Source organism: Halyomorpha halys, unplaced genomic scaffold, assembly GCF_000696795.3.
Source record: "Halyomorpha halys isolate HHAL.00 unplaced genomic scaffold, Hhal_1.1 Scaffold68.1, whole genome shotgun sequence".
NCBI classification, from domain to species: domain Eukaryota; kingdom Metazoa; phylum Arthropoda; class Insecta; order Hemiptera; family Pentatomidae; genus Halyomorpha; species Halyomorpha halys.
In genome coordinates, this window is record NW_027116161.1 from 209,027 (window position 1) to 223,364 (window position 14,338).

The 14,338-nt window shown below is 29.4% G+C and overlaps 2 protein-coding genes across 5 annotated transcripts in view; one reads left to right on the top strand and one right to left on the bottom strand.

The window, feature by feature from the left end:
- Positions 1-14,338, bottom strand: part of LOC112211301 (trifunctional nucleotide phosphoesterase protein YfkN) — a 100,704-nt gene that overhangs the window by 82,696 nt on the left and 3,670 nt on the right. Inside the window, exon 1 of one of the 3 annotated variants that reach the window (XM_067053031.1) lies at positions 8,394-8,463. The exons of 1 other annotated variant lie outside the window; for it this stretch is intronic. Coding sequence is in view for 1 of the 2 variants with exons in the window: in XM_067053030.1 (XP_066909131.1) it covers positions 8,301-8,312 (12 nt within the window). In the remaining variant the exon portion in view is untranslated. Of the gene's footprint in view, positions 1-8,300; positions 8,328-8,393; positions 8,464-14,338 lie in introns of those variants that run through there. One more of the 3 variants, XM_067053030.1, reaches the window with a different exon arrangement.
- LOC106692709 (defense repressor 1) overlaps positions 11,099-14,338 on the top strand; it is a 40,080-nt gene continuing 36,840 nt past the window's right edge. The window contains exon 1 of one of the 2 annotated variants that reach the window (XR_010845016.1): positions 11,099-11,585. Coding sequence is in view for 1 of the 2 variants with exons in the window: in XM_014438805.2 (XP_014294291.1) it covers positions 11,499-11,585 (87 nt within the window). In the remaining variant the exon portion in view is untranslated. The remainder of the gene's footprint in view (positions 11,586-14,338) is intronic. The other variant, XM_014438805.2, reaches the window with a different exon arrangement.

The window sequence follows — 14,338 nt, forward strand, 5'->3', positions numbered from 1 at the left end:
ATCCAATTGTGGACTACCAAACCCCTCGCATCCGCAGCCACACAATCAATTTATCTAAGTGGAGGACGGCCAACTCTCCCACAGTCATGGACTATTTCAGTCAGGAATCCTATAGGAGTTTCCTGTCCCTCCATCGATATTAATCCATCAGTTTTAATTAATAAAGATTACAATTGAATCTTCTGATCTACTAAAAGCTAACGTCTTACCCGTGACATCTCTCTATGACGTTTAATAGCCCAGAGAATTGACTAGGGGCAAATTGAAAGACCTCAGTACGAATTTCCGCTTCACGGAATCCCCAGCCTTTGAGGCATAGAATAACAATATACATAGTGGATCACTGCATTCTTCTGCTATTTGTCTTTTATTTCATTCGGCCCTCTCTGGGTCTTTCCTCCTTCCTATGCCTTCTCTCCTATCGACTTACATTCCTCTTCGCAACTGCAGACTGGTACCCTGTAGACCGAAGTTTCCAACCTTCGAAGACTTACAGCTCGAACACGCAAGACTTATGCTGTCTATTCATCCCCTGACCTGCTTTCTAAACCTGTTTAAGCCTGCATTGTCGAGACCTTCTGGTAAATAGTATCTCACATTGTCAATTGGAGTCAGACTATCACCCCTCTATCTATTATACTATAATACAACCACCTCGACACAGGCTCGGAGGGGAAAGAAGAACCTGAGCCGACGTCGAATGTTTTTGGCTTGTTGTTCAGAGTTACTGTGACAAATTATTTATCTCGATCAGGTCATCAAACAAATTACAAACTACACAGCCGTAAGCGAATACTTTACGGAGTTAATTGTCAATCCTGCGGGGATTTACAGTGTATACCTGTAAGCTCACCTATCGTATGTGGTCAGTTCTTAACACTGGACCACGTCTGCCCCTACTGTCAAGCTAACCTATGCTAATTGAATAGGAATTTTCTGGGGCCTTTTGATGTTAGTACACCTTACCTCATTAAATTGGTACCTGGACTAACTACACAGGCCTCGAGACAATTGCGTGCTCAATATCTTATCTGGTCCCAAGTTGTTATAGTGCTATTTTCCAATCAATGTACGCAGTTAGGCCTTTTTCTTATCATGATGCTTTTAAGGTCAAAATAATTTTCAAAACATGAAGAAAAATTTTTCATCCGTGGAGTCATGTTTAATAGGGGAAATCTGAGGAGCTGGAGTAGATTGACTGAGAACAGATAGCTTCATCTATATAAACTTTCCAAATTGCGTCTCATTCAGGCTGAGTAAATTACATTACATTAAATATGGCAAAAAAAAATTGTAGGCATCAACAAACGAAGAGAAGAAAAAATTGAACTAATTAATCACTCTCCAACTTTTAGGCTGTTCTTTTTACACTTAATAAATTAGGTAAAAACTGAAAAAATACCTGATGAGTTCAAAATGCGGCTGGGTATTAACATTGGAAGGCGGCCATCGGTTATCTGGGTATTTTTGAGGCTTCTATTTCATTAACTTCTTATTCTTATCTATGCATTAACAAAGAACGATGTTTCGCTATCAAAAACTTCATTGTAGAGCACAATGATTCACAGTAATACATTGTACCAAAAATCGAAAATATGTGACAAGCAGCTTTCTTTAAGGTTGGGAATTTAGATTTTGGGTTTTCTAAATTAAATCATAAAGGAAGCTTTCTGCAACATTTGCAATTTGATAAAATAGGACAAAAATTTTAATACGATCCATGCTTCACAAACAGAAGACCAAATGTGGCTCACGGAGCCACATCCAGTTATATGGGTGGTAAAAAATGTCAATTATAGTAATACAGGAGTATTCCAGCTAGAGCTTGTGTCTAATCGATATATATATTTTTTTTATTATGCTCTTTTCATTTACGTTTATCATATCTTCATTAAAAAAATCATTTCTTTTTGCGGTGTTAAACCCTTAATATTATTAAAATCGCAAGTAACGGTTTCGATCAAAATCCTGTTTTCTGTGAACTCGGGATATGATTCTTTGTATGGGAAAACCTCATAAAATAATATGTCATAATATGCTGCTACGGAAATCCAGGAATAAATCCATAATTATCATAAATCAGTAACTGATTCCTAAGTTTTGTTACTCATAACCGCCAGTCTATTGACATTTTCTATTTGTGAATCTCAAGAAAAGAATTCCTTGAAACCAAAATTAATGATGCATTACGAAAACATACTGCATGAGCTTTGAAAAACCAATTTTTTATTATATTTATGAATCTCATTACCGTGCTGGATTCGTATTTTGAATTTTTTTTTTTTAATTCAACGATTTGGTTCCGATTAAAGAGTGGTACTGTTTTTTAATATCCAGGGCTATCGAGCTTTCAAATTCTCACTACAGCGCATCAATCATTCTCGTTACTATCACCGAATCATAGTTGTTTGATCGCCGACCTTAAATGGAATGCCGAGTTCCTAAAACATTCGGAAGCGACCAATGTCTACCCATACCTATAAGTATTAGAAATAGGACAAGCATTGATTTGGCATCAATTATTTTTAATTGTGGGTTATTTAAAATTATAAATAAATATCATGGTCTAATATCACAATTCACAAAGAAAAATATGAATAAACCGATTTTCTATTTCCTTTTAAGAAAAAAGATCTTCAAATTCACACATTGAAAAACACAATATTTAACGTCAACAGGTTAAGAAGTTTTTTTTTCGGAAATATGAAGTACGAAAGTATGAATTTTTCTGAATAGGTTATTTTAAGAACTTTTTTAAATTATAACATGAGCCTTTGAAAAATTAGTCTAAAAAATAATAGGTAAGTATTTAATAATTTATTTTTGAAAAATTCATAGTACATTTATGAAAAAATGTCTTTAAAATTGTTTTGATCCTATATTTTTATATTTAAGTTTTGATATTAAGATAATTAGTCAATTCATATATATATATATATGAATATATATTTACCTAATTTAAATTTCTATTTTATCTGCTTTTCATGACTTGTTTTTCTTATTATGAGAGTGAATATATTTTTATAGATTGAATTGGTTCATTACTCGTAATTCGTTTGTGTTTTACTAACTCGATCAACAATCAAAATTTTTGTATACTTAACTACCTTTTAATAACCTTGAATTCGAATTGTTCAGTTAAGTAACATTCATCAACTTTCGGAAATATTTTGTATTCCATCTAAGGTCGGCATCTAAGCTCTTTTGCACCTCTCTAACAAATTGCAAATTGGGCCTCAAAAAGTGGTTTGAGCTCCATTTTGTGTTTTATACTGTTCTTTATAGTCCCAGTAAGCAACATGAAAAATTAGGGAATTTTTGAAGATGGTTCACACTCTGGTCTTCGAAATTAAACTTTTCTTGAGAATCACGGATGTATACAATGTAGATGTAACTAGAAACCATATTCATCAACAAGAGGAATATATAATCCAATTTATTTGGGTTTTCAATTAATTTATAATAATGTTAATGCAGGATAACGTTTGTTCGATGTATGACGACCCCTAGATGCTAGGAACACCAAATGCTACTTTTTTAAATGATACTTAGGCAAGATCTTTAATGCATTGAAGATCTATCTTTTTTTTTTAAAAAAAACCTCTGATTATCTTATTTTAATGCAAAGTGGGTGTGTTGAATTTTAACATTCATATGACATACTTGAAAAAATTAGTTAAAGATCTCATTCTATTTCATTGGCCTAAGGGTGTGGTTCCCAACCTATTTTTTGGCGCCTGAACCCTTTTGGTAGAAGTAGAAAATGGCGGAACCCTTATGGTATAAGTTGGAAAATGGTGGAACCACTGCATTATCATTTGATACAAATAAAGTGAGTCGTCTTTTCATGAAAAGTTAAGAAATGCTAGGGTACCTACACAACAATAGCTGTGAAAAAATTGAAGAAAGTCTGAGACAGCTAGGTCAAAAACTGTATTGTGTTGTCATGGAATGAAATAATTCCTAAATTATTTCGAGGAGCCCTTGCAAATGACATGTGGAACCAATGGTCTAGAGAACTAGTTTTAATTTTTTTTTTTTCAAAACAAATAACTGCATATAAAAGAGTTTATTGAAGTTTGCACCAATTTATTGTCCGTGCTTTAAGAGTGTGATCTCAAAAACTTCAACGTTTTCGTGTTTTGGATTTTTAAATCTTAATTTCGCAACGTAAATTGTGTATTATACTGTATAAGTGCGTAATAAATAATGTATCTGTATAAGCTATAGTATCAAATCTCGTACCAGACTTAAATGTGCACAGCTGTACAACTACGTTTACCAAGCACTGCCTGTTCTTTCGTTACTGCTGAAAAACTAATAACCAACTTTGTTGAATCAAGGAATTTGGAATTAAAAACGCACATAGTGATATAAATGCGTAATTAAAAGCATTCAAAAAGTTGGTGGTCCTCCAAGACAGCATATAAAAAACTAAAGATTAGGGTGGTGAAGTAAAGGGAAGTTACTAGAATACAGGGTGCTCTACTGTCATATATCTATATTTTCAATATATGATGAAAGAGCACTAAGTATTGTAAAGAGGCAAAAATATCCAGAAGTCAGAGGAATACTCAAAAGCATTGATGAAGGTAAAAATTTGTTATGAACAAAACAGTGTGGAATGGAAGATTGTATTTCATTATAATTACAATACACATAAAAATTATTCAAATAATTTTGAATAATATCTGGTAGCTATTTACTTAAATTATCAATAAATAGGCAAACCACATTCATTACCATGGGAAATAGAGAAGTAAGAAATGTTAATGACTTTAAAAATTATAATTCAGTCATTGACCAACATAATATAATAATCTCACAGCTATTTACTTTTAAAAGTTAAAAACTCAAGTTACTTCTACAAATCTCATGTCAGTAATCTTGCTTATCAATTGAAATTAAATTCTTACTGTATGTGGCTGTCCTTCTATTTTCCAGCTAACCAACTCTAAATAACCCAGAGTGAATTCCTGGTAACTGATTCCCCTCAGTACACCAAAATCAAAAAGTTACTTGGCATACTGAAAGGTCACTTGAGAGAGGTTTAAATCAGCTTTATGGCTAATATTTCAGCCAAGCTTTGATAATAACTGACTAATAATAGCCACTGATATTTCAAACATAAATTTTATCTTCAGCTTAGTTTTACTAAACTATAAGTCTTTAGGTATTAATAAATATAATACGAATAGTTCATAAAGTAATTTGACTAATATATTTAAGTAAAATGTGATTGGAAATATGCTGGGGTTTTCGGAAAAATTTTCCCAAAATATAAATAAGAATGTATTAGAGTAATATATAGTGTCTAAGTATAAGAAAATTTACCGAGAGTAAAATTTGAAACTGTGTTACCAACTTGTTGGACCCTACTCTAATTATAAATAAGTATGCAAAACAATCAACATTGAACAAGTGGACCAAGACCATTTCTCTTTTTAAAACAGGATTAGTAAGTTAAATCATAATTATAACAAAATAAAAAAATAACTTATTGAATAACTCCATTTTAGATATTAGTTACCACCAAATATAGTATTATGCAAGTATACATATTTGCATGTTTGATAGAATTAGATATATTAAAATACTATTACCATATTAGTCAAACAATGAAGGTGAATAAAACATAAATTTTATTGTCTTTTTTTTAATTTATTTCTTAACATAACGGCCAACGTTCTAGGTCATTCAGGACTAAATGCAATGAATAGAAAATAAGCTTTAAAAAGTAAAAGATGCAATTGGGCATTGAGTACAATCTTATCTTCATGGATAAAGTAGGTCTAAACCATTAAAATGAACTACAATATAGTACTAAAAAAACTTTTAATTTATCTAATGATTACATAAGATAAGTGTCAGAATGTTTTATGTACTTTTTTTTTTAAAGTGGCAATCATAAGACATATAAATATGGTACAAATACAAACACTTAATTTAAATTTAATATTTATCTCCAAACTACCTAATGTCACTTTAAACAAATAGAATTATCGTATATATCAAATGTAAATAAGGTAGAAATAATACTAGCATTGACTGGACTGATACAGTAGTGGCATGGATTTTTTTTTTAAATTAGTAAAAACTACATAATAATCACCAATAAAAAGTTATGTCCAACACTACTTTTAAGCAAAAACAAAAAAATTGTAATAATAAAAGTGGCATCATCAAAATCTGAAAACATTTCCTTGATTAGATTCAGATTTATAATTAAATTAAAGAAATTTTATGATATTACATCAATTATTAATGGTATTCAATGTCAAAGGAATGAACATACTTAAAAAAACCAAAGAGAAAACTTAGTTGAAAAAATGTATAAAGTGATAAATACTATTTAATAGGGAAATGATAACCTCACTAATCCAATATTAAGATAATTCACCAATTTCAACCCAAAATTCAGCTAATTCAACAGGGTTATTTTAAAGAAAAATGAAAACTACGGGTATAAGCAAACATGCATTGAGTCGAGGAATGAAATTAAACATGTGATCAACAAAATGGTAAATCACTACTTAAGCTCCAGTGAGATAATAAACATTTTACATATTCATTCCTGTTACTTTTTGTTTTAAATAAGGAAAATTGATTAATTTTTAATTATGAAGCATGAAATAAGTGCTATACATTTTAAGTTCAAGAATAGAAGCAATTTATAATTCTTTAACCTGCAAGAGAAACATTAACAAGTAAACTTACTACAAAAAAGTAAACTTTTGTTGAATTACTTTCAACTCTTAAGATTTATTACTTTTAACAGGTGTATTATAAGTTTAAAGTTAGTATTTAAATTATAAGTTAGTATTATGCTTTCGTTATAAGTGAACTAGCATTCAATAACTTAGGTGAAAAAAATCTTCCAGGAAATTTTCATTTAAATTGTTATTTATAAATATTAACATATCAATATTTCGGGGTCGTTCCCCTGCACTCTAATTATTATAGGATTGTAACTTATTTATATCTAATTTCATACTATACTGCTACATTTTTATAAATCTTTATCAAATTATTTCTAATTTATCAACCTTTACCTTGCATTTTTTTCTCCTGCAATATGTCCCCTTCATTAATACCCGACACTCCCAATTCATAATAAGTAAATCCACATAATACTTTAAGTCATTGTAACATAAAAACCAAAAAATTAAAAATTGTTAGTTGTTTGTTTCATGGACTAAAATCCGATGTTACACTGACATTAGTTAGAATTCACCAGCTTTCTGACTTGATAATTTTCTTAGTTTTTTCCACATCCTATAATTATACTATTTACTTAAATAATTTTATTAAATATCTATGTTACTTCATATACCCGTTGACGTTCCTTCTTTAGGGAAAATCATTGTCTATTCATTAGGGATAATCATTTTTTACTCATTTGCATAATGAGAGCTTAACCTCCTGAAATCTGTTTTTAAATACACCATATGGTCAATATTGTTGGTAATATGCATTGATTTAGGTATTTTCCTATTCTTATTATGTTAAAACATGCTAAAAATTTAGTAGATGTTTAAATCAAAGTTGTAATTAGATTTTACACAGTACTAGGGTTTTTCAATAAATAAATGTACAGTAGTTTATTTGTTGTTTCACTCTTGTTAGACTTATCACAAGAGTTACGCAACACTCAAATGTTTTGCCAATCAACACCTTTCGAAAACTATGGTATCTTAATTTGTAAATTACTTATTGTTTATCCATTGTATAAATTTAATTATTGATATTATATCATTGCTTAAACAATTAGTTATTAGTATACATACCCAATTTTACCTTGTACAAATCAATATGTACTAGAAGGCATCTTAATTTAATGTCAATTAAAGCAGGAAGATTTTTTTCACATCAGTTATTGAATGAGATAATTAATATCATCCAAATAAGAACAATATTAAAGATAAGTAAATTAATGATTAATAAGAAAAAAGGAAATGGAATACTTATTTTCAGATTACGCCCTTCTTAAACCTTTTTACTTTCTAGAAAGCATAACTCTAAATTAGACAGAGATACCTAATTTATTCATTCAACTATTCTTTCACAATTAATTCATAATGAATTTTACCTCTTTAAATGGCAAACCACACAATACATGTCTATCACTAATACAACATTAATTCATACAAGTAAAATGTTTTTAACAATATCCAAACAGTTTATTCCATAAAATTATAAAGATTCCTGGAAAAAAATAGGATCAATTTATGTTGTTCTCATCCCACATTAACATATTGTAAAATTAGGTATTATTAAGCGTGCTTTGCAAAGTACAGTACCATTTGAAACATTTTTTTTAAATATGCATATCCAAAAAAAAATTCAAAACGGGAAAAAATTTCAGGAGTAAAATCTAAAACTGAACTAAGTACCTGATCTGTTGTTGAGATCAGCAATTAAGACCAACGAGATACAATATAAAGCAGCATATTCTAATGAAAAGTACAAAATCTTTATACCACATATATTTTTACGGGGTGCAGGATGAATCATAAAGTGACCAAAAAGTTAAATGGTATAGCAAAAACTTGAATTTATAAATAAGCCACACAGTCAAAGGACAAAGATAACCAATAAAACTAATTCCACGTTGGTCAATAAAAGGACAAATGATAAAAGGTCAAAAACAACAATATACATAAAAACAAGAGGATAGGAGCAACTGGAGAGAGGATCAGGAATTTACGTCTTACACCGCAGACCTTATACGACAGCTGATTGTGAATCCCTAGTTAACATCTGCTAGCTGTGTAGCCATTCCTCTATGGCGTATAGCTCATAAATTGTTTTTAGGGCAGCAGCTCTAAGCTCGGGTTCAGGGCAATCTTTCTTGATACGACCACATGCCAGTTTGAGTCGCCCGTAGACTTGAGCGGAATCGTGCTTTGGCATGTAGGAGATGTTTATATTCTGTCTTTCATCAGTTGGTAGGTCTATCTGGTGAAGCATTTCCTCAGCTTTTGAAAGAAAAGTGCGATGGGACGTCAGTCGTTCATTCGCTGTACGATAATCCAACCAGTGTTCCTCTTGTCGCATAAACTTTTCATAAAGACAGAGCAGTTTTCTCCCTCCTATCCTGTAATGGTTCAAGACCTGCTTGGAGTTCCATAGCTGTAATGGGAGTCGATTTAACACCGCCAGTGATTATGCGTGAGGCTTGATTTAGAACTTTTTTTTTCTTTTTTTTTTATAAATATTGTTAATTTGAAAACAAAGTAGTAAAAGTAATAATCTTGCGTTCAGCAATGATCAAACCTACGGGATTGGTAGTAAAAGCAATCGGCCAGCAATGATCCAAACGTTTGCTGACGACATTGATGTGATTAGGTGTTTTGGTGTGACCAGGGACTCTTTTCTCGACCTACAAAGAGAAACTGTAAGGATGGAACTAATTAAAAACGATATAAAGACGAAGTACATGCATACCAATCCTATTGGTAGGGTACATAGTGATGGCCAGGTATATATTGGTCAGCACACCTTCGAGGTAGTAGAAGAATTTATCTTGGAACTCAGATGAATTCCAGAAACGACATTAACGCAGATCCTCCGTATAATCTATGGAGCGGTTTTTAGTGATGTAGCCTGGAGACATGCACTGTTGCCGGCTGATAGCTCTTTACAAGAAATATTCCGTAGCATATTGGATTGCCCTGGTTCAATTATTAAATTCCATTTTTCATTACGCTTGTGCCAAACGATTCATTCTTACTGTTGAAATTTTCTTCGATATAGGAATTGCTTACTAGGTTACGAGGATCCTGATTCTTCTCTTTGTAGAAGGAATACGAAAATCGTTAGTTCGATCAAAAATCCGTTTCAAAGTTGGCCCGTCAAAAATCCAATGAACGTTCCCTATTTTGAAGAATATTCAGAAATAGATAGTAAATCGAAATACGTATTCTTGATTGAAAATTCTATACCAAAATTGAAAAATCTTTAATCCTACCGAATAAACGATTCCTACACCGAAACCAATCTCTCAGTATAATTCAAAATACATATGCTCGATCAAAAAGCCAATACCAAAACAATAAATCACTGTACCGAAGAAAATTCCATGAGTAATAATAAATTGACTGTAATATCCTTTTAAAAAATCAGAATGTCAGGACTCTTAAAAGCCTAATAAACAAGCCCTATATGAAATAAAACTCTAATTGTATCAATAAACGGAAATTTGCATAGGAAATTACGTCCTTGAAAAATTAATACCCATACCGAAGAATTCTACCATTCATACCAACTTTCATTAATCAATAATGTTGGATTTTAAGCAAAATGTGGAAATCAGTAAATTCGAAAACCCAATGATCAATATATTGATAAAATCTACACCCATCCTCTTTAGAAAATTTTTGTATTTATTTATGTAAATACAAATTTAAAAATAAATAATCAGTTTTAAGTTAATTTGCAAACCAACTAATTTAAAACTAATTTAAATTAGCAAAATTAATAGTTAATATAGAGTAATATATCTTGTCTACGAAAAAAAGTTAGATGAATATGCCAAAATTATTTTTACACAAGTCATTATTGAAATTGTTATAATTATTTTAAATAATAAAAGAAACAAAATATATTTTTTATAAGTTAATTCAAGCCAGATTTTGTTAAAATTGAAAAAAAAATTATATTTAAATGGAAAAAGTTACAATAGAATTGGAAAAAGTCACAATAGAATTGAATAAAGTAACATTTGAAATGATAAAGATTTCAATTGAAGTGGAATAGGTTATATTTGATTTGGAAAAGGTTTCAATTGACTGAATTGTTATAGCAAGTATGTAGCAAGGTTAAACTGAAATTTAGATTTTTGATTCAGATAATTATTTAACTTTCGATATATTTCACCTATATTCATTGAAACTTTCGACTGAATAATTTATGAGTTAATGTTTTGTACTCCTATCGTGACTAGCGAAAGATAAAGAAAATTTGAAATGACTAAGAATCAGACATTACTCTTCTACTTCTTTCAGTAATACTAAAATGAGTGAGCGTACTGCTGTGGCAATAATCGAACTAGTGAATGGTCGATATAACATCCCCTCCACTTTCCATTTATTGTCAAGACTTGAAGTCAGTTCGATTTCAGTTTGGGCTGAGCTTGTTTCATAAGCCGTGGTTCACCCCGTTCTATTATATATTTTTTATAATCTTCTCGTTGGTCAACTTTCTAAAGTTTAGTTGCCTTTTTTTTTTTTTTTTAAACTCGTACCAAAAAACTCCTAACTCAACCTAATTTCCGTAGGATGGGAAGAACTCTATACACAAACCAGAAAAAATACGATTTTGTTGAATCGAGAACAAAGGTTCATCTAGTGAGGGGAGAGGGTTTTGAGTATTTGATATTGGAGATAGACGGCAATTGAGATTTTTGGTCGAGGGTCTGCTTGAGGCGGGTATTTTGTCAACAACGTTCCTTTTTTTTCTCAACGAGAAAATTTTCAAGAGGAAAGAATAATTGTAAAATGTGGTGTCTCGTAGTTCAGCCGTCATCAGTAGTGTTGGAAATACATGTTCCTGCTAAGGCAAAAGGTCAAGAATTACTGGAAAAAGTAAGTTTAGATTGCTGATATATGATTAATTTGGTAATCTGTGACAGTGACAGCAGTTGATTAGATAGGTTTGAAATCCATTATTTAAGAAGATCTTGACAGTTCTGTTTTCGTATATATATATATATACACAATATTTCTAAATCAGAATTGTCAACATTCTGTTATATAAGATTCAATTATCTCAAGTTAATCTTACTGATTTTCACAATTTTGGTTTTAGATGTTAAAAGGAAGTTGCCTGTCATTTATACAGGCCTGTCATGTTTAAAAGTATTGGTTTTCTGATTGAAAAGAGAATAATTTTAAGTATAGAATGATATAACAAACAATTTAAGAATTGTTTGTTAATGTTTATTTCGTATTAATTACAATTATATTATAGGCGATATGCAGCTTCCTTTGAATGATTAATTTAAGAGATGATTGTTTTGGGAGGCATAGTACAACACTGTGATTAGGTAATTAAGTCCTATATACTCACAACAACTTTTTTTTTAAATTGGTTGAAAAAACATACAAAATGTATCACAAAACTGTGTTGTCTTATAATAGCAATACAATTCTTTTCTTTCAGAATTCGTCTGCTTGTGTTTTTTCTTTTTAGCTAAGATTGTTTCTCTCGAGTACATAATATTTTTCTAATAGTGATAAATTTATCACTCTTGTATTAAATGCAATATAATTTAGTACAATTATTATATTAATTACTACTTGTACTTCCGGTTAATTTTATTACAGTATTCTATTAATTTGTCCAAATATATTTTTTCTTAAAAATAAAAAGAACTTTGAGAAACGTAAATGGGTACGTCAAAAGTACTATAATAAATGTAATTATGAGCCTGAAATTAATATATATTAATTTATAGAGTAAAATGTTTTACAATATAAACTACAGAAATATCCATGATATTATTTTTAAATTTATCTTTCTGCGACTCATATGTTATATTTTGATCAAAAAAAGTGTATTTCTTATCAAAATACTATGTTTTGTTTATATTACTTGTATACATTTTGTACAAATTTGTAATTATTTATATGTCACTTAAACCATAATATAATTCATATTAACACATATACGTTACACTTGGTATTATATATTACTCTCAATTTTCCTTTTTAAAAGGTATCTACTATTTTTCAGTCTCAGTTACCTATATTTTTTAAGTTAGTGAATGGGGTCATGCTGCAAGGGCAGTTTGTCCTTCCTCTTTTTACAGTGCTAAATTTTCCATCTGCATATCATCTAATTTTCATGTTATTCATTTGCTGTACCTGGTGATGGTTACTTCTAAAATAAGGAAAAAATCTCTTGCATATGGAAAGTTTTGTAGAGTACATTTGGTATTTATAAACTGATTTCTTACTTCATAGATTAGTTTATGCGTTCAAAATTTTTATTTCATGATTACAGTTATGATAAATATTTCTAAGCGATAAGGAAAATTATTGTTAAAAAAATAAGGGAAAAGAATCAAATGGATTTTCTTTTGCTGGGATTAAGTCCTTGCTATAATCTTCCTAATTTTTGTTTGACTTATAAGTTTCTCATAAGCTTAATTTCAATACATTAAGCTTATGAGAAACTTGAGAGCTTCACTATGTACTGTCCAGTATTCTAACTACCATTTCCCAATATAGTTGCCTGGAAATTGGCCCACATACTGGGGTTAAAACATTGGCATGAGCAATAAAAAAAAGATATGCCTGTGTCCTGATTATTTTTTACTATAATTATAATTTGTATGTCCATTTTTTTTTTAATTTTAATCTTCCTCATAGGAATATCTTAGTTGATTTTTAGTAACAATATCTTAGTAATTTAAATGTAACAATTCTAGTTTACTTATTTACACATTGCAGATATAACGCTTAATATTTATAGTTGTTATAGAAGAATAACAGTAGAATTATGGTGGTTATGATCTAATTTAGAAAAAAAAATCATTATTATAATTTGTTTTAAGTTAATTCAGAAAACTATATTCAAAACAAAACATAAGAAACTTGAATAATCATAAATAAGATTCAATGAATTCAAGTGGATTAATTAAATTGGAGCACAAAAATTAATAAGATTCGATAATAAAGGAAAAATAATTAAACTTAGTTTTTACTTATTTTACCAAAATTAAAGGTATTAAATGTTGATTATATTTAATTATAATTTTCAGAAATTATTATCTATTCATAACATTAACTATCACTATTAAAAAGTAATTTACTGCATATTCAATTTGTCTTACACAAAACAATAGATGAAAAGGAAATTCTTTTTCAATGGTAAAGTCATGTAATTTAAAACATCCTTGCTAATTAAAAGATACAATAGTTTTTAATTTAAATTAATCATAAAATAATTTAGTTTTTTTAATAACAATTAATACATCTCTAATTTAATCAGAAAATTAAAGGTAAATCTTGGAAACTAATTTGGTTTAATAAAATGTTTAAAATGGAAAATACTTTAGTCAGTGACAAAAAAGTGTAATTTAAAACAATAGCTATTTCACATTTAAATTATTGTAAAGGTATTTACTCAATACTGGGAATAAACTAAAAAATAATATAATATTTAAATGAACTTAAAATTATAAAACTTCAATACTAGTCAATCAATTATATACAGAAAACTTAAGATTATGCTAAGAAACAAAATAATTATTACACAATTTATAAGGAAATTAAAAAATACATCATTTGCCAATTTTACAAGCTTCATAATTTAAAATATATTAATTATTGTA